This window comes from Patagioenas fasciata, chromosome 9 (assembly GCF_037038585.1).
Source record: "Patagioenas fasciata isolate bPatFas1 chromosome 9, bPatFas1.hap1, whole genome shotgun sequence".
Lineage (NCBI taxonomy): Eukaryota > Metazoa > Chordata > Aves > Columbiformes > Columbidae > Patagioenas > Patagioenas fasciata.
This window is the reverse complement of record NC_092528.1, coordinates 5,645,120-5,669,663: the sequence shown is the minus strand read 5'-3', so window position 1 is coordinate 5,669,663 and position 24,544 is coordinate 5,645,120. Positions and strand designations below refer to the sequence as shown.

At 48.5% G+C, this 24,544-nt stretch overlaps 2 protein-coding genes across 4 annotated transcripts in view; both read right to left on the bottom strand.

Annotated features, from left to right (window-relative positions):
• Window positions 1–3,821: 3,821 nt before the first annotated feature.
• Window positions 3,822–8,995, bottom strand: LOC139825427 (aquaporin-12-like). The gene is made up of 3 exons (XM_065844417.2): window positions 5,551–8,995; window positions 4,915–5,028; window positions 3,822–4,342 (listed from the first exon to the last, which is right to left on the bottom strand). Exons 1-3 carry the CDS (start codon window positions 6,155–6,157, stop codon window positions 4,161–4,163), a joined length of 903 nt encoding a protein of 300 aa, XP_065700489.1. The 5' UTR covers window positions 6,158–8,995; the 3' UTR covers window positions 3,822–4,160.
• Window positions 8,996–11,965: 2,970 nt separating this feature from the next.
• Window positions 11,966–24,544, bottom strand: part of PAK2 (p21 (RAC1) activated kinase 2) — a 47,263-nt gene continuing 34,684 nt past the window's right edge. For all 3 annotated transcript variants that reach the window (XM_065845128.2, XM_065845129.2, XM_071812360.1), the window contains 6 exons: window positions 22,395–22,507; window positions 21,970–22,087; window positions 19,326–19,425; window positions 16,622–16,818; window positions 15,993–16,130; window positions 11,966–15,494 (listed from right to left, as the gene is read on the bottom strand). In XM_065845128.2, coding sequence (XP_065701200.1) covers window positions 15,408–15,494; window positions 15,993–16,130; window positions 16,622–16,818; window positions 19,326–19,425; window positions 21,970–22,087; window positions 22,395–22,507 — 753 coding nt within the window. In that variant the 3' untranslated portion in view covers window positions 11,966–15,407. The remainder of the gene's footprint in view (window positions 15,495–15,992; window positions 16,131–16,621; window positions 16,819–19,325; window positions 19,426–21,969; window positions 22,088–22,394; window positions 22,508–24,544) is intronic.

Sequence of the window (24,544 nt, the reverse complement as noted above, 5' to 3'; positions counted from 1 at the left end):
GCCTCTGTGCCCCCTCCAGGCATCGTTCTCTGCTGAGGACAGCAAGGGGCTTGTCTCCTGGGCTGGGGGCTGCTCCTGCCCTGGGGTGGGCGGGCTGGGACACTGCTGCCCACCAGAGACCCTGGTCACCTCTGCTGTGCAGGGCCCTGCACCAGCTCTTGGGTGCCACACGCTGCTGTTGCCAGGACGGGCTGTAATGAGAGGTCCCAGGGGCTCGACACAACACACAACGCCAGGCTGGTTGGGTTGCAGGACCTCTGTAGATCCCCAGTCCAACCCCTGCTCATGCAGGGTCACAGAGCAGATCACACAGGTGGGTCCAGGCGGGTTTGAATGTCTCAGAGAAGGAGACTCCACACCCGCTCTGGGCAGCCTGGGCCAGGCTCTGGCACCTCCCAGCAAAGAAGTTTCTGCTCATGTTCAGATGGAGCCTCCTGTGTTTCAGTCTGTGCCCGTTGCCCCTCACCCTGGTGTTGGGCACTGCTGAACAGAGTCTGGTCCATCCTCTGACACCCACCCTGAGCTACTGATCCATTGATCAGATCCCTCTCAGCTTCTCTTCTCCAGCTCAACAGCCCCAGCTCTCTCAGTGTCTCCTCAGCACAAAGATGCTCCAGACCCCTCAGCATCTTTGTGTCCCTGTGGTGGACTCTTTCCAGTAATTCCTTGTCCTTCTTACACTGGGGAGCCGAGAACTGGACACAACTCCAGGTGTGGCCTCACTAGGGTAGAATAGACCAAGAGGAACAACCACCCTTGACCCGCTGGTCACACTCTTCCTCACACACCCCAGGTACCATTGGCCTCCTTGGCCCCCGGGCACATCGCTGGCTCATGGACACCAACATGACTCTTCAGGGCAGGTCCTGAGCGGCAGCTGAGGCCTTGGAGGGGACACCCCGGGCTCTGCTCTGCCCCAGCTCCAGCACCTGGAGCACAACCAGGAGGGCAACAACAACAGAGAGACTGTGACCGCGCAGGGCCAAGCTGTGAACCAGAGCTGCTGAGCTTGACTTACGGCTTGGGAGCAAGTTTGTCTGTCCAGCTGTGGCTCTTCTCCATTGCACCTTCACACTTCGGTGCTGGAAAAGCAGCCTCTTAATTAAAAATAATAATATTCACTGTCACTCCTGTTAAGTTCCCCTTAATTACATCAGTCTGCACAGTGGATGATCTCCCTAGCAGCCCAAGGAACAGCCCCCAAACATCTGAGAATGTCCTGAAAACAAAACAAAGCAAGCAAACAAACAATATCAGCATTTTTTCCCCTTGACTCTGTAGTTACAGGCTGTTTTTGGCTGTTGTGCTCGTTTGTAGGCCGAGCGTCCTCCCCCAGACCTGATGCCAACACCATGTCCAAGAGCAGCCTCATGAGCATCTCTGCAGCCAGACATCCCAACCCGCCCCTTGGAGCGGCTGCAGGAGTATTCTGTAGGAATATTCTGCGCTCTGCCTGGTGAAAAAATACCACGGGAATGGGTTGTGGTGGGGTTGTCAACCTTACTTTTCACTTACCATCACCAGAAGCAGAGCCAGCGAATCCTTTTTGATAAACAGAGGCCCTGGCTGAGGGTTTTGAGCATGATTTCCAAACCAGAAGAGGCTCAGAAAGATTGCCAGGGAGGAATCTGAGCACCCCAGTCTCTCCTTTGGCCAGTTACCTGGAGACTCAAAGGTTTCTGCTACTACCACTCAAAAGTGCCCCATCTCCTGCTCACAGTTTAACACCAAACAGTCCCCAGCGCCCTTACCCACGAGGGACCGGGCAGCACCGAGCATCCCACTGGGTACGATGTAGGGGCATCGTTTTGGGGTATTTGCTACGTGGGTTTTGGGGTGGTGTTTGTTCCATAGCTTTACCTCTCAGACGTGTCCACATACAGCTGCATTGGTGCCTTCCCTCGTCTCTCCCGTTGGGTCGTGGGGTGGTCTCAAGGTTTGCAGAGCTCCAGCTCCCGTCCCGTTCCTGGGCATCTGGCACCTTCCCGGGCTCCCACTTCACTCCAGATTTCAAACAGGTGCCACCTCCTTATTCAACATTCAGAACTCGATAAACAGGAGCAGATCTTCCCTGCTCGAGCTCCTGCCACGGTGACCCGGGGCAGGGACACTTGTACAACCAGAGCATCACACAAATCCCATCCCAGAGCACGAGCCCCGCGATTGCTCTGAAAAGCTGTAGAGCATCAAGAATATATCCAGCTCAGGAATTTTCTGCTCAGAGAGGTCCTGCAAAATTGGTGATTTGCTGCAAAATGCAGAAATTTGCTGTTTTCGATAGGGGAGCAGCTCAGTATCCAGTCGTGCCCAGCGGCCCCGCTCCAGGGATGCTGCACCGGGGGTTGTCCCAACCACTTCCCCACCAGGAACAGAGCCCGGGTGCAGCACCCATGGGGTGCCCCGATCCTGGAAGCACCCAGGGGGGCCCCGCTTACCCTCACAAGAGTTTCCACCCAGATCCGCCCCCTCCAGAGCGAGGGGCAGGCAGGGCGGTGCCGGTTTGGACATCACGGCTTCTCCCATATTTGGGGATCAGAAGGGCTGATGCCCCCACAGAGTTCACAGGAATGACACCACTCACCTAAATGCCAATCACAACATTTATTATTATCTCCGTAACAGTACGTTTTTCCTTCAGGAATGTTTCGTGCAGACACAGAGAGGAGCCCGGGGACGCACGTGCTCACCCGCACCCGCTGCCTGGCTCTCGGTTTGCAAACACAGACACTTTGTGCACCATTTCTTGACGCCTCACAGCACACAAAACCCAGGCTGAGCACCGCGTCCACACAGGAGCAGGGTCTCCTGTACCCAGTGAACTCCCTTGCCCTGGAGCATTGTTAATTCCTCTCCAAGAACTGCCAGGTTCAGCCTGAGTAATTCAATGACCTCCGTTTAACTCAAAGAACACCAATTTTTGACCAATATCCATTTAGTAACTCGAAAGATTAAAGCCTGTTTTCTCCTCATCCCAGTTTTCCAAGGCGGTTACTGGTTTATGTTTTGTTTTTATGGCTGCAAGAGAACCAGTCAGGTTATTTCAAGCATTGCATGATGCAATAAACTGGGAGCTGCTCAAGCCAACTCACATCACAGTCCTCACCTTCCGTAAGCTCCCTGGTAACACAAGACAACCAGAAATTTATGCATAAGTGTTAGTTTTTACCCCCTCACCGAGCTAGCGATGCAGGCTTGAACCACTTTGTAGAGTCTTGTATCTGGGCAGGAACAGCCCCAGGTTCCAGTGTAAGTTGGGGAACGACCTATTAGAGAGCAGTGTAGGGGAAAGGGACCTGGGGGTCCTGGGGACAGCAGGGTGAGCATGAGCCAGCACTGGGCCCTTGTGGCCAGGAAGGCCAATGGTACCTGGGGTGGGTTAGAAGGGGGTGGTCAGTAGGTCAGAGAGGTTCTCCTGCCCCTCTGCTCTGCCCTGGGGAGACCACACCTGGAATATTGTGTCCAGTTGTGGCCCCTCAGTTCCAGAAGGACAGGGAACTGCTGGAGAGAGTCCAGCGCAGCCACCAAGATGCTGGAGGGAGTGGAGCATCTCCCGTGTGAGGAAAGGCTGAGGGAGCTGGGGCTCTGGAGCTGGAGAAGAGGAGACTGAGGGGGGACTCATTCCTGGGGATCAATATGGAAAGGGGCAGTGTCAGGAGGATGGAGCCAGGCTCTTCTGGGTGACAACCAGTGACAGGACAAGGGGCAATGGGTGCAAACTGGAACACAGGAGGTTCCACTTAAATTTGAGAAGAAACTTGTTCGTGGTGAGGGTGGCAGAGCCTGGCCCAGGCTGCCCAGGGAGGTTGTGGAGTCTCCTTCTGTGCAGACATTCAAACCCGCCTGGACACCTTCCTGTGGAACCTCAGCTGGGTGTTCCTGCTCCATGGGGGGATTGCCCTGGATGAGCTTTCGAGGTCCCTTCCAGTTCCTGACACTCTGGGATTCTGGGATTCTCTCCAGGGAGATTTTAAACCGTTCCCAAAGGAGCTCAGGGGTTCAGACATCCAGCTTGGACGATTTCTTCACAACCCTCTGAAGAGATCTCACCCTGCAGTAGGGACTGGCCAGGCAGGACGAGTGCCGGATGGGATGAGCAGCAAAACCTGTGGAACCTGGTCCCAGGAGAGGGGCCGCAGGGACCGACCAGCCCCATCCGCGGCTCAGGCGCGATGCTGGGAGCTGCTCTTCTCCCCTTTCCCCTTCCGACGCGGGTCGCCACCCTCCACGTGCGCCACCGCCCTTGCCTTGGGTACCTTGTATTTGCTCTTCTGGCTGTAGAGGAGGTTTTTCTGGAAGAGTCGCGGGATGTTGCCTTGGTACAGCAGGAGGGCGGCGAGCATCCCTGAAACCAGAGCGTGGATCCCGTCTGTGGGCTGCACCGAGCATCCCCACGGCTGAGCGGGGATTTTCAGGCGCTTGCCACAAGCTTCAGCATGACCAAAACATAGCTCAGCACCACTCAAGTCCTCACCAACAGCGTCTAAAAAATCCTTGCTATATTACTTTAAGGAGAATTTAACCATTGTATCATTAATATAAAAGCAAGACTTGTTTTGATCCAAAAGGGCCGTAAAATGGCAGCAGTGTCCTTCTCCCCACTCTGCATTGTAGGCAGCACATACTCAACTCCCCCTGGTCATCATACAGCTGTCACCTAAATAGCAAAGCTCAGCCTATTGTTGCCCTAAAACATCTTTGCTTCATCTCCCCCAGACTGTGTCCTTGGGGAGAGTTTTGCCCATGCCCCATGTAGAAATTGGATTTAAAAAACGGGAGAGCAAAAGGATGACTGGAGTGACAGGGAGGGTGGGACAGAAAAGGACACTTGCCCTTTGCCAGGAATGGTTTGTGTCACACCCAGCATTGCCCATTGCCCCCATCCTAACCTCTGATCCTGGTACCTCCTGATCTCACCTGCCAGGGGCCCCAGCCAGTAAACCTGGACGTAATCCCAGAAGTTGCTCCCCGAGCAGTGGAAGGTGGTGACGGCCAGGGCAGGGTTGAAGAACGCCCCCGTGAACGGTGCGGCTGCGGGGGAAGAGAAGCGCGGCTGTCAGCCTTGAATGGGTCCTTTGAGAGACCCACAAAGAGCTGGACCAGCAGACCCACAACCCCCACTGCCCGCCAGGAGCATCTCTGCTACGGCTCCGGCAGCTGCACCTCTTGGACATGGGGAAACCCCTCCCTGATCGCAGCAGAGCTCAGTGCGGGGCCAAGGGGTCACGTTAGGGGACATTCAGGGAAAATACTCGCAGCCTTGGGGGAAGCTCCTCACGTGCCATTTCACCTGCTGTCATCTTCATCCCCAAATGGGACACAGTTTACTACCAGTGTTAGGTTAACAGTTGGACTTGGTGATCTTGAGGGTCTCTTCCGACCAGAATGATTTTATGATTCCAAAATTCATATTCCCCAAAATAAGTAGAAAACAAATGTACTAGTAATCATCTCTCACGTCCTGGAAGATGAAAAAGGGACCACTCCTACCTTCCCCCCCCCAAACAAATAAGGTATTTTTCTAAATGACTTAGAAAGGCAGGTGCTGCTCACCTGCGTACGTCAGGAAGGTGACAGTCGCTGCCAGCGCAGGGACACGGTACATCGGGTGACTCTGGTGCAGCTTGAGGAGGACCAGGTGGAGGAGGAAGGAGCAGGTGCCTTCCGCGAAGGCCGCGTGCTGCAGGGACGTGTAGATGGAGGAGCTGCACTCGGACGCGATCAGGTTCTGGATGAGGTGGAACTGCGTCAGCTCCCAAGACCAGTAGAGCTTGGTGACAGCCCAGCCCGTCCCCATGCCCGCGCCCTGGGCCACCAGCTTGGCGGCGGTTGTGGCGAGGCTGGACTCGAGGAGCAGGAACTCCTGGAGCGAGACGGTCGGGTTGGCGGATGCTCCATCGAAAGAGGCTCCGTGAACAGCGAAGAGGATGAAGAGCAGGGTCAGGACCACGTCTGGGCCAAAGCCACCACCCCACGGGCCTATTTCCACCAGCATCCTCAGCTCGAGGCAGCTGGCGCACAACTGGAAGGAGGCAGCCAGTTCTGTGGCGAGGCAACCGTACGCTCTGGGAGACAGGAGCCTCTTGGAAAGGCACCTGAACGCCTGGCACGCCCCGACAACCAGGAAGAGAAACGTGATGGAGACGTTCAGGCCGGCCATGGCAAAGGCTGCGCTGCGGGGAGGTCGGACCCAACCGCGGGAAGGAGCAGGGAAAACTGCACCTCCTCTTTATAAAGCCGCGCGTAAGCAAACGTGGCGCAGCCCGACAGGCTTGGGAACTGACACACGTGCTGTCCCCTCCTTTGGGGACAATGCCAGCTGTCCCGGGAGCCGATGGACTCACCACAGCTGGATCAGCCACAAGGTGTTTGTCCCAGCAAGCAGGTCCCGGTGTTATCTCCACCGCACGGTCTCTGAGCCTCCAGCCCCTGGCCTTCACGCCCGAGAGCCTGCAGCAGCTCCTGCAGGGCTTCCAGGAGCAAAAACCTTCATTTTCTTTCTACGTGGCGCCATAAAATGTCACTTATTGCCCCAATCCCAAAGCCTGGAATGCGAGGAGGCTCTTAGAAAGCCAGGAACCCACACAAGGAGATTGCACCACTCCAGGGCAGAGCCACTCTAAGCCACAGCAAAGTCCATCTTGGGCCAGTTTGAAAGCCTGGCTTTGCCCGCTGCTTCCTAAGACTTCACCTCATTTGTTGGCAGCACTAACGGCAGGTGGGATTTTGGTGACAGCGACATTTACACTCCTGCTGGTAACACGTGTCTTGGGGACAGGATCTTTCCCAGCTCCACCAAAACCACCCCATGGCGTTGTTGTTACTTGAAACCATAAAAACGTCTGAACACATCTGGGTCAGACCTTCAAACACATGATGGGGTCAACAGCAATCATAGGTGACAAAATACACCCGGTGACAAAATACAGACTGCTCGCTCCAGTGTCGTGTTCCCTACACCAGCTCCCACCAGGTCACTGGGGACCCCCCAACTCGCACCACTGGGGTCTGCAGGAACAAAAGGGGACAGAGAAAAGCAGCTCAGGCTGTGGCAGGAAGGGTGGGATGGGGTGGTTAATGCCATATTATCAGGGACTGGCAGTCAACAAAGCGCAAATAATTCATTATGTGCCTTCTGGGTCACTTCCCTGCTCTGCAGGACAAGTTTCACCACCTTGAGCTCACGTTTCCCGTCCCTACACAGTCATCGCTGTCACAAAGTGCGACCCCAGGATGGCTTTGGGAAGGTCCCCGGTGACCACAGCTCATGGCACTTGGCTTGGGAAGCCTTGGGAAGCCCAAGAAGGGAGCGAGTCTGCACCACAACGGTCCATCATCCAAGCCCTCCCCACCACTGCTGCCCTGGTTTCCTTGGCCTGCCTCAAAACATACCCAATTTAACCATTTTGAACCGATTTCTCTCTCCAGAAGGCAAGATGAGCGTGCATATTTGCCTCAAATGAGCAAACGACCTTGCCTGAATAAAGGCAGATGAAACACGCTTTGAACAACTCACAAAATTCATACTTGTGGCTTAATGAAAATTCACCTCTGGCAAAGCCTTGGTCAGACAAATCTCCTCTCTGCAGAACACCACAGAAACTGAACACTTCAATCCAATTATTTTCTGCTGTTGTGTGTCTCAAACTCCCGTCTTTAAGAATCAAAAATCTTACAAGGACTTGGCGACACCAACCCAACCCAAGTCCCTGGAGAGAACCGCTGAACAACGGGCACTTCGCACCCAACATCCCCCAATCATTCTGTGACTCTAACCAAAAAAAAGGGGGTTAAAATATGCCCCTTGCACTGATTGTTCTTGCTGTTCTTCCAAGAGAAAGCTGCCACGTGCTAAGGCCTAAAAATCGCGCCCATTCTCATCCCATTCCTCCAAACACAAGCTGTGGTGTGCAAAACATTGTGACACCCGTGGTATAACTGGAGGAAAACACATCCCAACGTTTCCCATCCCACAGGGATGGATTTTCCCCTGTTCCTTTTAAAGTGAAATGTTTGGAGGTCTTTAAAACCTTATTTCCCATCTGCTGGCTGTAATTATGCCCATGGCACATCCTGCAGTTGTGGGACACTTCACCCAGGAGCTGTTATGAGGTTAATTAACAGGATTAATAACAGGTATGAACTGGCTCATTTTCCATCTCACTTTAGCGCCGACGGCAGAAGGGGACGGGCTAATTAAAATTGCCAAAAAACTGCCCAAAAATTCACATATTCCCACCCAAAACCTCTTTTCTGCGGCTGGAACCGTGTCTTTTCTAAATCAAATTTGCTTTCCGGGGTGTTCAAACGCTGATAATTTAAACAGGGGTGTTTTTTAGCCGTGGGATAGGAACAAGCTGGCATTTCCACAGTTAAGTAAAACAAACACTCTCCGAAAATACTGAAAGGTAACAAAAGCTGAGCAGAACCACACCGGCTCCTATTTGCACCCACAAAGCGGTAACAGCTACGGGCAAGAGCAGCTGCGGGGCTATTTAAGGTGAGTTTTGGGGTGGATAAGAGCTCTCCAGGAGCAGGCAGCGGTTATCGGCTGCTGTGACGAGGCAGAAGGGACCTGCCCGCAGCGTTCCAAACACACACAGCGGGCAAAAAAGCCTCGGAGAGCCACGGGTTAATCGGGCTGTGTGAAATGACAGGAATCCTTAAAATAAGCGTTTGCTGAGAGGAAAGATAACAAAGGTGGATTGTCTGTAGGTTTAAAAGGCTTGAATTCAAGGGAGATGTCGGTCCCTAGGAAGGGCACCCCTGTATCCAGGATGGGAAAAGAGCCTCTGTTCCCCGTCCAGAATATCCCATGGAGATGCCCCAAGTCACAGCAGAGTCACAGGGAGTCACAGCAGGGGCCTCTCCGGTCTTTTGCAGTTGTAACAAGCCAGATTCGTTATCCACAGGCCCTTCAGAAAACACCAGGAACTGGAGTCTGTGCATCGAGACACATCGCCTGTGCATAGAGATGCATCATCTGAGCACACAGACATATCTGTGCATCGAGAGGCATCAAGTGTGCATCCACACATATCATCTGTGCATTGAGACACATCACCTGTGCATCCAGACATATCATCTGTGCATCAAAAGGCACAGACAGTGCATCGAGACACATCACCTGTGCATTGAGAGGCATTGAGACGCATCACCTGTGCACTGAGGCATTGAGATGTATCATGTGTATCCAGATGCATCATCTGTGCATTGAGAGGCATTGAGACGCATCACCTGTGCACTGAGGCATTGAGATGTATCATGTGTATCCAGATGCATCATCTGTGCATTGAGAGGCATCGAGACACATCACCTGTGCATCCAGACATATCACCTGTGCATTAAGAGGCATCAGCTGTGCATCCAGACATATTATCTGTGCATCGAAAGGCACAGACAGTGCATCGAGACACATCACCTGTGTATTGAGAGGCATTGAGATGCATCACCTGTGCATCGAGAAGCATCATCTGTGTATCCAGATGCATCATCTGTGCATTGAGAGGCTTCAAGACACATCACCTGTGCATCCAAACGTATCATCTGTGCATCAAGAAGCATTGAGACGCATCACCTGTGCATCGAGATGCATCATCTGTGCATTGAGAGGCATCAAGACGCATCACCTGTGCATCCAGACATATCACCTGTGCATTGAGAGGCATCAACTGTGCATCCAGACATATTATCTGTGCATCAAAAGGCAGACAGTGCATCGAGATGCATTGACTGTGCATCGAGACACATCACCTGTGCATCGAGAGACATTGAGACACATCATCTGTGCATCCAGATGCATCATCTGTGCATTGAGAGGCACTGAGATGCATCAGCTGTGCATCGAGAGGCATCAGCTGTGCATCGAGACACCATCTGCTATTCTAGTTCCATCCTTCTCTCTACTGCCTCAAGACACCTTCTCCAAAGCAAAAGCCTGTTGGCCTTTTAGTGCCCTAATGAATGAGCAATCGTTAACTTCCCAGCGGGCAAACCCCATTAAAAAAAAGAAAATATATATATACATATAATAATAATAATGAAGTCCTCAGTCCCTCTAGGCTGTTCCAATAACTGGCTCAAGAGGTAAATGGGTTTTGCAATGACATTGCACTGGATGAAATTCCTCCCGCAGACACCAGCGGGAGGACAAGAACAGGAAAAAGCAGCATCACCGTTGCAATAAGGGAACGACAGCACGGGGAGCAGCATCGGCACTGCCCTCCTCCCTCGCAACCGGCTGCAAATACAGGAATTACCGTCAGAAAGTCACCGCTCTCACTTGTTCATGTTTTTCCCCACCTCCAGAAAAGGTTCTTGGGGAAAAACCTGTTTCCTCCACACATCTGGAGAGCAACATGAACCCAGCTAAGCTCAGCAGTTGCGCGTTCCTTTCTCACATGACTGAGCACAGCTATTTCTATTAAAAACAATCTTTGGAGCAAAAGGCAAGTTATAAAAATTAGGGTGGGGGGAAAATGCAGCTGTACAATCCCCCGACAGCAGGCATTGCAGACAACTGCTGTGCTGGCCTATGGGCCAGGCAAACCGTGTCAAAACCCGACGCTTGTCTTCAGGCACCATTGCGAAAAAGCTGATCAGAAATGCAGATCCTTTCCAGTTTTTCATCCTGGTTTTAACCAGCGTCTTGCTGGTGCGGTCCGAATTATTGTCCTTTGCCGTAAATTCACTGTAGCTCCAAAAGGGAGAAATCATCCTCAAACTTAGCATCTTGAAGAGTGATGTTTCAAACACCCAATCTTGGATAAAGGGATCCAAGGTTTAGTCTAGATGATGAGTTTAGTCTCTTGGGTTTAGTGTAGATGATGAAGAAGCTCACGCAAAACTTAACAGGATTAATGAAGTCACGACTAGTGAGTTCCACCTTGCGCAACCCACGTTCAGGCAAAGCTCTGATCTCCTTCAAGCAGCACAAGCACCGATACCCAGAAAATCAGCGAGCTCCACTAAGCACCTTCTCCCCACTCCTGCCAACTTTTTCCCCCAGAAATTAAATGCCAAATCACTTAGATGCACAGTTAGAGAACATCAGTTTAAATGCATGAAGGGTCAATTATATATAAAGACAAAGACACTACAACAAATTAATTAACCTGAAGAGACAGTGCTTTGTTCGAATCAACATTCTCATTTCTGGATGAAAAGGCTCCTGAAGTCGAGTGGTTTCTTCATTTCCCTTTGTCAGTGGTTTGAGCGAAGCTTGTACAACACACAAGAAAGGGGAAGAGACGATCTCCCAATAACACGTGGGAAACGCACGACACGATGAGTCCTCGACGTTCACAACCAAGACGGAAATTTCATCTGGATTTCAACCGAAATGGTCTCAACTCCAAAGAAAACGCGTTTAGACGTCCCTTTTCCTTAGCTGAACTGCCACGCCAACGCGAGCGGGGCTCCGCAGCAAAGCGAGAGGCGCCATCCATCTCACCCCACGTCCCAGGTGAGCTGTTGGGTGAGGATGATGCCAGCTGTCAAACGGTGATCACCAGGAGCTCCTTCCACGCAGGTACCGGGACAGCTCGTTCCCCACATCTGTGCCACACAGGCAGGATATTGGGTGATACTGACACAGAATAGTTCCTGGATCATCATCACGTTGCCACGACGGCGCTTTACTGGCCCATTGCTCCCACCCCAGCCGCGACCAGCGGGTGGGTGGATGGTGAAGAACTGGGCTGGTCTTGGCTTTGCGCGGCAGCACAGAAAACCTGCGGTTATCGCCAGGTTGGTACAGATGCGAACGAGTAATCAAATTTCAAAAGAAACAGGGCAGGCTATGATAGCATCAAATGATATCCATCATCATGAAAACATTCATAAGAACCTTAATTACAAATACATTCTATCAGTCTCATTAAGACACCTGAACACGGACTCTGTTCAAGCTACTCTTGTCTTCCAAGGTATAAAACTCATGACGGGGGAAGGGGGGAAAAAACCCAAGTGTTTTTTAAAAGTTTATTTCTAGCCCTGAAAGAACAGTTATTAAACAAAGTCAACAAATACAGTAGTTAATATTGCAGTAACAATTAAATAACATAATGGGATTAAATTACACAAAAGGCAACATTAAAATCTGAAGACAGTTAAAAAAATAAAAAGGAAAGCTTGCACCTACTTCCATTTCCATTGACAGAGGGAAAAAATGGACCAGAGACATTTATTTATTAATGGAGAGACCCTTAACAACCTCCTCGTCCCCTCCCCAGCCACCCAGTGTCCCCTCCTCCGCGGGGACCCGCCTGTCCCGTCTGCTCTGCCCACAATTAGTCTCTTAACGCCTAAGGCAGCTCAAAGTGCACATTCCCAGCGCCGTGGCTGCTTTGAACGAAGTCAGGGTCTTATTCTACGATAACAAGATCCCAGGTGTCACACATTCCCTGCGTCTCGGCCATAAGCTGCCCTGCTCCGTATATCCACCTAACCGCACCGCTATACGTTACACTCCACACGTATCACACGCGGTTTTGGTCCTGACTCGGGATCTGGCGCTGGCACCCGAGACAGAGCGAGACGTGCGGGGACCCTGGCGTTACCCAACGCGGTCCTTCCCTCGGCATCGTCTGCGCAAACTGCCCTAGGGACACCGCAGCCCCTCAGCGAGCCCTATGGACACCAACCCGCTCCCTTCGGGGTCAAAACCAAAACACAACGCAGCTTACGCGTTCTAATTTTGCAGACATGACCAACTGACATGGTTAGAAAAGCGATGCCCGAGCCACCACGACACGAAAGCACAGCCTGGCAACCTGCTCCCGGCTCTGCTCGTCCATCAGCTGCCACTCTGGCTGCAACAGGCACAAACCCCTCATTTTTTAACAATAAAACTGCTGCATGGGGAAGGGGAGGTGTGGACGCTTCTCACCGTGAGAGCTGAACACCATTCCAGGTCACGCAGTGAGCGCTGAGATCCTTTTGGTAACTTCTGGATGGGGCCAAATTTTGCGTGCTAAGACAGCTGGAAGTTTGGAAATCATCTCCTAAGTAGACTAAATTGGACACATTTTGTAAGATACGTTTTAAATCATCCTCATTCATCAGGAAAAGTGAGCTAATAAGTTAAAGTTACTTATGATTTCTTGGTTTCCTATCTAAAAAAAAAAAAATTTAAAAAGAAAATCTCCCAGTTTAACTCTGGCACAAGGAGTTTCACAAAGTCCATTGCCAGCAATGAACCAAGAGGGAATCATGGGTATGACAGCTTTTTTATCCTCGGCCAAGCCTCCTCTCTACTTGATCAGGGAGTCAGACGCGCTCAAACCACAGACACGGTGTTCACAGCGTCCGCAGCTCGTAATAATTCACCTGACTGGAACAAGACACCTCCTCAAACATTAAACCACAGCTATTCTTCCCCTGACAGCTGGCGGGATTTATTCCTTTGATGGAGTAGTTAATATAATTTATCCGACATAACGCTTTGCCACCACCCAAGAGCAGAACGCAAGCTGGACCGCGATCCCACAGCGCAAAAATGCATCTTGTTGGTACCACGTCATCTCCTAGAAGCCTCGAGACCCTCGTCCCGCTTCCCCTCCATCGTCACCACAACCAACCTGTGCTGTCCTGGCCGCTCTCGCCTGGCAATTGGTTTTGTCACAGCCTTGGCTACCAGCTCCCAACACGTCGTTATCTCCCTCGCTAGGCAAACGTCAAAACTATCTGAAAATGACTTCTATCTTCTGCCAGCAACGGTTGTAAAAGTGTGCAAAAAGTTTTTATTCAGGGTCCTCCGTCCATACTCAGCCATAACCCTATGCCCGTCCCAGGTCCTGCACCGCCGGGACCACAGTAAAATCCCACTAAAGCACTGGTTTTCTGTCACAGAATCGTTTGGCACATGGAAACTACAGTTGGCTCTTCCTTAAACACTCGGGGAAGTTGAAATGCATAGAGCGTAGCACAAGAAGAAGCCAGGACACGGGCTCGTGTACACTTGGCCCCGGTAACACCTCAAGAACTCAAGCGCTCGAGTCGCTCGCTGTCCTTCAGAGGGAGGCACGTTGAACGTTCGGCGTCAGCCATCCCAGCTGGTACGACGTCGTTAGCGAGATGGTGGACACGGCACGTCTGCTCAGCCTCTGATGAGCCCCGCGGACGTCTGACGGCACCGTGCTCGTCTTCTCAGACCAGCGTTTTGGCACGTCCAGGTGTTCATCATCTTCTGCTTGAATCACGTTTTTAAAAGAAACCTGCATCTTCAGTGTCCTCGGATCTGACAATTCGTTCTTCTGGTTTCATTAGTACAAATGGAGCACATACAAAATTGGAAAAAATAGCTCTAATACTTAAACTCTGACAACTCCATAGGTTGATGCATTATTTGCTTGGGGGAAGGGGGGAATTACAACATATACAAAAATGTATTTGATACAAAGAAGGGAAATGTAACATAAAAAAGTCAAAGGCACCAGCATAACTTCCAAAGCCCAAGTCAGAGCACAGATACATGTTTTTGAACCACCCACCGCACCAAGCACATTATCCCCTAAGCTTCTGGCCAGCAAGTCTAAAGGGAAAATAAAGAGCAGACAGGAAGACAGCTGGAATTCTTTTTCTTGCCCTGACTATAGCTGATCATTTGATCATAAATAAAGTATCTGACCCCTACCTACAGATCCATAAACTGACATCCAAAGACTCAACCAATCGTTAAGTTTCTACAAAGAGGCCACATCTTCGATTAAAAAGTCCACAGAGCGCTGGTGTATGAGAAACAACTGAACGCTTCTCTTCCCCCTCTCTCCAGACTCCTCTTAAAAAGCAAAACGCATCTCAATACGTGACAATTAAGTAGCCAAGTTGTCAATTCTACAGTACAGTAACAGCTAATCCATACAAGAAACGAGGAGCAAGATGTACCTTCACATTTGTCACACTTGCCATGAATCTCGTCATACGGGAGCTTACCAGCGTGCTATAAAGCTGAACAGGTAGAGGGGAGGAAGAGGAGAATGAAAAGAGATCAGCAGGTAAAATTAGTACTGCTCTCTGAAAGCTTGAATCTGTCATTCAAGTATTGAAAGTACCCAGAAGGGTACAATGAATGGGAGCTGCTACAGCGAAATGGTTAAAAATAACCCCTTAAAACCCCGGGCACAGTAAGTGGCATTTCTGGGCTGTCTGCAAAACAAAAGTAAAAGGCCAGTAATTCAGTCCTTGATTCCTTCCCGACCCCAGACAGGGATCGCTAGAGGCACCACAATTTACTCTGGGTGTCTTCTGGATGAGAGTTTCTTCCCTTTCGCAGACATTTCCCACCCCCCCCAAAAAATCCCTTCCCTCCCCCCAGATGTGTAACAATTCCATATATTATAAAGATTTGTAAAATACAAACGAACAAACAAAAAAAAAAATAAAAAGGGATGAAGGCTGTGGCGGTAATGTTAGCGGTTACTCTTCATTGCTTCTTTGGCTGCCAAGATCAGTGGCGTCAAGCTAGACAGAGGTTTGGCCAGTTTCAAGAAGGGATGCTGTCGGGAAGAGAGAAACACAGTCAATTAGAGAAAGACGTCGTTTGAAAAGCCACTACAAGCCAGATACTTACACAGCTCTTTTCATCCTGAGGTCTGAAAAGCAACGCCCTGCTCCCAAAGGGACAGACCCGGAGCACTTAATAATCACTCCTCCTCAGCCCAAAAAGAGCATTAGGCCGTTTCTTTTTCATGCATTCACTACAAAGAGATTTCCTGCTCAAATACCTTCTCTCGGTCCCATTCTGCTCACTTCAATGGCTATACTAAACTAAGTTTGTAAATTGTTGGATGCTTTAGCAGCGCCAGAATGAAGGCACAGATTACTGAAAGAGCATACATTGCAATTTTTGATGACTGCAGCTCCTACCAACTGCTCTCCAGTAGAGTCCTCAGAGGAAAACACAAAAAGCCAGCAACTCTACAGCATGGTTTATCACGACCTGACCTTCCTCGTGGCGTCTGTATCTCAGGCTGTGCGAGGAAGGCGATTCTCACCTGTAGCAATTCTTTGGCTGACCCTCTTTTCTCTACATCCATCTCCAAACATCGGTTCAAGAAATCCCGGAATATCGGGGACAGTTTCTCGGGGTTCTGCAGCTCTGGTGTGCCGTTAGTTGCTATCAAATATAAAGCCTGTAAAATGAGGAATATCGTATAACCATAAAGATGCCAAACTGAGATGCCCCGTGGCAATCCCTTCGTCTAGATCAGAAAGGGTTCTGCAGCTTGCTTCTCTCCTTGACAAGATAAAAACCAAGAATGCCGTAATTCTACACAGTCATGATCTATTCTTACCAATAGCAAAATAACATTTAAAATCTTTTGGCAACAGACACTTACCTTGGCAAAGAAAATATCAGATTCTGACACAAGCAGTGCTTTTCACAACCTAAAGAGTTTACTAAACTAGGACACAAAACTGAGTTTTAGTTACAAGCAGGTACTAATCTTCTAAATGGAAAAACTCAGGGTAGGGCTGACTGCAAATTCAAGATGTGTGCGCTCCATTTGGAGGAATTTTCTTGCACTGCTGAAGCTTGTTGTGGTTTTTTGCTTCATTTTCTTTTTAATGTTAACTAAACACGTTCGTATGGTAAACACCAGCAAACCTCCGGGCTCCTTACCCTCAGAGGGTTTTCGTTGAGGTACGGGGGTTCTCCTTCCACCATCTCAATGGCCATGATGCCCAGAGACCAGATGTCCACTTTGGGGCCGTACGCTTTCCGCGTCACCACTTCGGGAGCCATCCAGTACGGGGTTCCCACCATGGTGCTGCGCTTGCTCTGCTCGGGGGTGATCTGAGCACAGAAACCAAAGTCGGCTGTAGGATAACAGAACATTAAAAAGTTAAATCGGTGCACCCACGTAAGCCTGTTTCCTAGAAGACTTCTCTATTACTACACATATATTTTACTCCTTCACACTTGAGGGGCTCGGGGGTGTCTCCTTTTTTTTCTCCCCCCTGCCATATTGGCCGTACTACAAAATCCAACGTGCAAGACGGGTACAAAACCTGAAGGTGTTTGAGCAGGGCAGACTTCCGTGGCATGAAGATAGGGCTTTTTGTCCTTTGGAAAAGCAACACGAATATTATTACCCTGCAGAACGGTATTTTGCCCAGTCTTCAAGATTCCTAGACTGGCAACAGCCCCAAAAAAAGGAATCACACAGAACACAAGTGTTCTGTGCATGGCAGGTTATACAGCCTAGTGTAGAACACACCAATCCACAAACCACAGATTCTGCCCTGCTAAACAGATTTAATTTGTGCAGCTATCGAGTTGGACATTTCACAGCATTCTGGCCATCAAATACGGGTACTACAGCTGACAGACACACGGAAACAAGGCTTCGGTCGGATACGTGAAACGCTGCTCCACTCAGCAGAAGGAACCTGGACAAACAAACCTTTCCACAAGGAAACTACTGGAGGGAACAACCACACTCAAGAAAACGAGAAAAGTCACCTATTCCTATAGCCTTCGGGTGCAGCAGCAAGGCATGTCCCATCATGTTACTCTATCCAGCTGCAGCACTCCCATTTCCCAGGCATGTAAAGCATCAATAAGAACAGAGTTAAGGCAGGAGACAGATTTTACCTTATCATTGACACTAAGTTCGAGAGAGAAAGAGAGAGAGAGAGAGAAAGAGAGAGAATTTAAAATTTGGAGTCACGTTTGAAAGCGTCACACCACGCGGTGCTGACAACAGAGCCACAGTTGTCAGTGTGAAGTTGTACCAAGAGAGCGATTGAACAAAGAACTGCCCACATCCCAATGGTCAAGATGCTGCCTTAAAAAAAAGGGGGAAAAATAGACCTACAGCAGTCACTGAGCTCCTCACCAGCACTTCTTGGCCTTCATTAGTGTCCCCACTCAACTAAAAGCACAGTGTATTTCAACAAAGACACCAGAGAACCAGCAATGTGTTTCTCCTGACCTACCAACAAGGCCTTCAGCATCATGCCCCTGTGAGAAGAGACAAGCAAGACGGAGAACGCAGTTTCACCAACCAGCAGACTGTGTGTAGGTCCATGGTGGTGCCAGGCAGGCTGGGATCTGCCCCTTCTCCTGCCATCAGGAAGTCAAACTCCCCCAGAGAAGAGGAAGAGCTTGACAAGAAGGTGGAGCTTCTTCCACCCTAAACAACTGCGAGAAGCTCTGTGAGCACCCAGACAAAGAAAGCGTTGATGAGACAGCTTGTCTCATCGCTGATTACAGAATCTCCCATTCACACAGGACATTTTTACACCTAACTCCTGTTTTCTCCCGTCTCTCCTTCCTCCTGGGGCCAACGCTTCTTCACACAGGCTGCTAGCCCTGTCCTTTCACCACTCTGCTTTGCTTTGACAGCTCTTTTATTTCTGAGCCTTCTCCAGCTAACTTTTCTCAGCCACATCCTCTACTCGCTTATCTTCAGCCTCTGAATCCACAGTTTAGCTCAAACACATCACACCCTTTAAAAAACAACAATAAAAACTCCTGTGCAAGCAAGCAGTGCATCCACTGCTAACAAATCAGATTGCTCATACTCTTTCTACATAACCCATACCAGACCGCAAACTATCACGAGTCTGGGATATTGCTGAGATACATTTCAAATTCCTACCCAAGTGTGAAAACACCATCCCTTAACTCTCCAGTTGCTTTATGCTTTGCACATTCCTGCATACCAAGAAGTCAGACAACGCGCCTCTCTCCCAACAATCCTGACAGTTTCTTCATGTGGTTTCACATTTCTTTATTGCCACAAACGTTTACACACACCAGAAACTAACTTACTGTACACAAGCCCATGCTTGCGTGACAATTACCTGAAAAGCAAATAGTTTCTTTCGTCATTTCATGATTATATTAATGAAAGTGTGTTACACTTTCAGTCCAAGAAAAGGCGACGTGATGCAGGCGCAGCATAAGACTAGACCGCAATATAAATGGTTAATAATGTTCTCGTTAGCGGCAAAGCTTTAAGAGCAACCTGAGGAGACCAACGGAGCAACTGCAGTTGGCTGCAACTTTTCTCTTGCAATCATTCCCTGCCTGGTGCCAGTTACTTCATATTTGCCAACAGATTCATGTGGCAACAGGCTTGCTTCAACATCCTTCCGGTCTAACGCGCTCGCAGCCTCCGTCCTCGGGCCCTCAGAATTTCAGCGTCTGCTACCTGCGAGTTACGCATTTTATAATACAGAATGAATTTGTACTACTCAGAGCCAATAAAAATTCACCTCAAGTTTTCCTGTCAACTCTCCTACCCATTTACACTCTCCAAGTCGAAGTTTACTGTGCAAGGGAAAACTGAACATTGAACCAATTGCCTGCTACTCACTTAGTTTAACCGATCCATCCATTCCTAACAGCACGTTGTCGCTCTTAATGTCTCTGTGGATGACCTGGTTGGCGTGTAGGAACTCAAGCGCTTGCAAACACTGGATTGGAGGAGAAAGAAAAACATTTAGCATATGAAAACACAATTTGTGTATGTGAATATGAATTCAGAAGCAACGCTTACACCCTCACTCAGTTCTGAGCGGTAAAAATATAAGAGGCGTTATTTAAAATAACCAGCAGAGGAAGCTCTTGTGCTACAAGTACTCTCCAGATCTCATGAGGTCAATGTTTTTTTAACTAGTTTCTCTGCTATCTTAAGCCTAAAAATTAAACTCCTCATCACTCGAGACACTCTTGAAAATCCCAGATGTTAACTTTGGTATATGCCACAAATTCTACAGAGGAACAATAAAGGATGAAGTGAGAGCTTTTCCAAGAGCAATCAGTGAGAGCTCGTTCTCAACAAGCATCAAACATCTCCTACAGTGAAGGCTGTAAAACCCCTTCATTATGAAAGCCATACATATATATTTTGCAGTTTTCAATTAAAACCTTTCACACTGACTTTCTGCCTAAAAACAATTGAATTTATTTTTGCTGTTTGAGAATAAAATGAAAAAAAAAATCGTAAGCTTTTTCTCTTTTAATATAAGCAGAACATTTACCATTTGCAACTTGGCACGGATGGAATTTTTTGGTGTTTTTTTTGTGATTTCATTTGCTTTAGCGAAGTGGCCCTGCCTTGCAGAACGAAGCACATCTAACACACCGGGCAGCAGAGTTGTGATGAAGTACGATGGTTCAATATGAGACCTTTTCCTCGGAAAAGCTAATTACTGTTACAGTCAATAGTTACCTTCAGTTCTCCGCTTCCAGCTCTAGTTTCTCAGGAAACCATCACCTGTCCGTACATGTTAAGGTACAAGTTTGCTTGCCATCCCCTCCTTTTTGTTGACTCATCAAAAGCAGATGTTACCCTGATGTATTCAGATGGAGTTCTTAAAGTCTAAGTTTCTTGTGCCTAGCAGATAATACAATTACTCTCCTCCTGCCCTAATAAATCAAGCCTGAGCTGGATGCTGGGGCTCTGACTCCGGGCAGAAACCACCGACAAGTTGTGACTTCAGCTATTTTTAACTCTTCCATTTGGTATCTTACTGCAATCTTAAGATTATTCCAATTACAAGCTTCTGGAGAATTGTTTTTCTGAGAAATGCAGAAAGCAAGCTCAGATGTCACAAACCTATAGATTTCACGCACCGTGAGAATGAGAAAGGGATAGTCTGCACCAAGTTCAGCTGTATTTTAGTACATGATTTTTAAGCTATTCTTGTTTCATCAGATCTACTTTCACACTCCAAACAAACACAGTTCCCCTTCTTCCTATTGGAAAACACCCTGAAGCTTTCAGGCGTTTTTCCTTTTCTTTTTTATGCTCCTATCTCTACAGTCTACATTACCTATATATCATTACTCAAGGCTTCTTGTTGCCTTGGAACATTCTTTGTTAGTCAAAGTTAAAAAATACATTCTTTCCCACCTGCTAAACTCCTTCGTTGCTCTTCCCTGAACTTCAACGCACATTATGAACAATCTTACTGTTAAAACTGTCAGCAGGACTGGGCAACCCAGGTACCAAACCCCAAATGTGTTTGCTCCACCATCCACCCTTCCCACACACCCAGCTCCAAACTGCCAGAGCTCCCGTGTTACAACTTGCAAACCCCCAATGACACACTGAAGCACTAACAAATGTACGGAGACTATCTAAGAACTTCAAGTAAAAGTGAGCGTCAGATTTGTATTACAGTGTTTTGTAAACTCTCACAAGAGGGTATCTCTCAGACAATAACTTTCTAAAAATGGAAAACAGAGACTCTCCCACCACACCAGAAGTATTTATATGCCTAATAGACATTTAACAGGCAGATTCACCTTACGTCCCACAATGCAGTTTCATTTGGGAGCGAAGTGAACACCACAAATGTTGTCTATTTTTTTAAGCCTCCCCCCCTAGAAACACTGAGGTTAACACTCCTTTGAGCAAGGATGACGGGACTAGACTCCCTCTGGAGCTCAGCAGTTCTCCTCAACTGACCTAGGCAACTGCTGTTTAACAATACATGAGGCACCCCCTCCTCATCCAAAGCTTTGCATCTTGTTTTTAATGTTTTTCATCAGCTTTGTCATCAGAAACTCTGAATAAAGCCTCAAACATTGGCCTCCTGCACCGAGGTACAGAGGGAAACTTAAGCCTTACAGGCCATCTCATCAACATAGCTTCTTGACTTGGAGTCCAAATATAAGCACACTCCTGTTTAATAAGACACCAGCTCTCAGGCATGTCAAGCTTGTAGGTTTGATTGAAGTGGCGATAAAATGCTTTTGTGGATGAAGATCTCTTTCTTTCCCACCTGTTTGGGACCTCTTGCAATCTTGCCAGTTAATTGCAAACCCCCAATTTTCCGAGTTAAACTCGTTTTGTTATTTTCTGTTACTTTGATATAAATTTCTGCTCTCAGTAGTGTTCATCCTGCCTAACTCAATGGTTATTGTTATAATTAGTCCTAACGTAAGTGTACCACAAATTCGAAGAGGGCGTCTTCGTTCCTCTACCGATGAAATTCAACTACGACGCTCACCTCTCTGCAAACAGCAGCGATCTGCGCTTCATCCATACACGTTTCTGTGACCACGTCTGTTAGTGAGCCCCCAGCCAGATACTCCATCACCACGAACAGTTCATCTCCTACGAGGTAACTGCAAACAGAAAACGAAGAGCACGCCCGTTTGCCATCATGAGGTTGAGAACTGGAAAACGACTGAGAAGAGCCAGGCAATGAAATCATTCACAAGCACTTCTAGACAAACCGTAAAGAAAGTTCATCTCTGGAAGGCAACATGAAATGTAAATGCTGCCAATAAAAGCTGCGTGCTTCTTATAAGCTAAATGGGCACAGTTTCATGTGTTTGTAAGACCCTGAGGTACGGATCTGTGTTAGTAAATCAAGTTAAAACCTCTGGAAACCCCTGGGGATGAAGGAATCGACCAGTCAGCTGCATTTACCTGTCCAGGAAGTTGACGATGCTGGGGTTCTTTAGCTCCTTCATTACCAAGATCTCATTAATAATCAGCTCCTTCTTGGGCTGTTTCTGCAGGTTTATCTGTTTAATAGCAACCTGAACAGGACAAAATAAAACAGCAATCGCTCGAACCCAGGTATCAAAACCATTCGGTCGTTCTTAATATGGTGGAAAGTCAGAAGAAATTCCATAACAGGATTAAAGGAGTTTAGCACAGCTTGCAGCTGGCACGTTATTTATTTATTAGCATACAACTTAAAAGAATTACAGCTTGATGAGCACACAACTCACACCCACAGCCAACATCACCCTCTCGCAGTTGAAAAGATCCACAAACAATAACAAAGGCCAGAAGGCAACATTCAGAAGATAAAAAGATACTTGCCCAATTTCATCCCAATAGGCCTAAAGCAGAAGAGAATCTTGTAGCAACTAAGGGTGATAGCATAAACCTTCCAATGCAAGGCAAGACAATATGTGTTGCTAGATTCTGACCAAATTAGCCTTTGAGTATAAGGAGTGCTGGGAGGCAGAAGGAATTGCTCTCAAAGCAATTAAGCCACTGAGCTATCCCAGAGAAGGAAGGGAAGATCAAGAGCTGTCTTGTCCAGGAAATAAGCTAATCAGGGTAACTATTCCCGATTTTAAAATGTTGAAGAATCGTTGCAGTTATGTTACCTGCAACACTTTGAGGAGGCACTTTTGAGTTTACAAGATGACCTGCCCGCCAGTCCAAAACCAAATGCAAGAACCAATATAACCCTGTAGAAACCATCGCTATCATATTGCCAAGAGCACTAAAAGGAGAAAGCCTGTGGCACAGAATCATAATTAAGGTTTCAGGGGATTCCGGAGGTCGCCTGGTCCAATCCCTTGCCTACAGCACAGCCAAAGTGGAGCAGGTTGCTGAAGGTTTTGTGCAACCGAGGTTTGAATGGAGATATCCATGGGCAGATACTCAACAACCACTCTGGGCTCCTGTCCCATGTTCAACCATCCTGATTGCGAGGGGAGAAACATTTCCATCATCTAACCAGACCCTCCTTTATGGCAACTTTTGTCTGTTACCTCTTGTCCTGTGCTGCTCTAGGAGGAGCCTGCGCTCCATATTCTCCACACTTTCCAGGTGTTGAAAATAGCAACAAAATCCTCATTTGGCCTGTTCTCACTGCTGAATAGACCAAATTCTACCCAGACAGTTGGAGTACCGCATCCCTTTAATGCGCAGAGACTGCAAACAGCCTGACGGGACGCACGGGAGGTCTAAGAAAGGAACTGAATTACAAAATGTAGCCTGCAGTCAGTACGAGGACGTGAAGTACTGCAGTGCGCAGAGAGGAATTTGAGAGACGAGGCATTGGGACGACTGAAAGGCTTGTGTTTTATTGAGATGTGCTCCGCTACAGTACTGGTAAACGCGGCTGATGTTGAAAGGGCAATTACTGATCAGTGACCTAAGGCTACTGGCAGATGTTCAAAAGAAAATTAAGGGATTTTGAAATTAAAGAGAAGCTAAGAATTCCTAAGTTTAAATCCTGGGAACCAGGGATGACCGCTAGGTGACAACCAGGGAGATTATTGTTGATGATACCAACTTCACCAGGGGGGTTGGAGGCACCAAGGAGAGAAAGCAAAGAGCAGGACGTGGAGAAGGCTCTGTGACTACAGCGGAGAATCACACCGGGGGAGCTGTCACATACAGACAGGCACATCCACCACCTCTGCTGAGACAGGGTTAGAGAGCAAGTGTGCAAACACTGACTAAAATGTGAGTTTTGAAAATGTGGTAACACCACTGCCGGCAATTCTCAAAGGCAAAACTTTATTCAAAACCCATTTCTGGAACACCTCACTTCCTCTGCTTTTCACCCGAAAGACAAAACTCTATTTATAGCTTGGATCATCTGATTATCACAGAACAAGGCACACACTGTTACAGATGACTACGACAACACTCTTCTGGGAGGTGATAGCAGAGATGGGAGCCACAGAAAGAAATAGAGCCAAGTAATTTCACAGAATCACAGGATGTCAGGGATTCGAAGGGACCTGGAAAGCTCATCCAGTGCAATCCCCCCATGGAGCAGGAACACCCGGCTGAGGTTCCACAGGAAGGTGTCCAGGCGGGTTTGA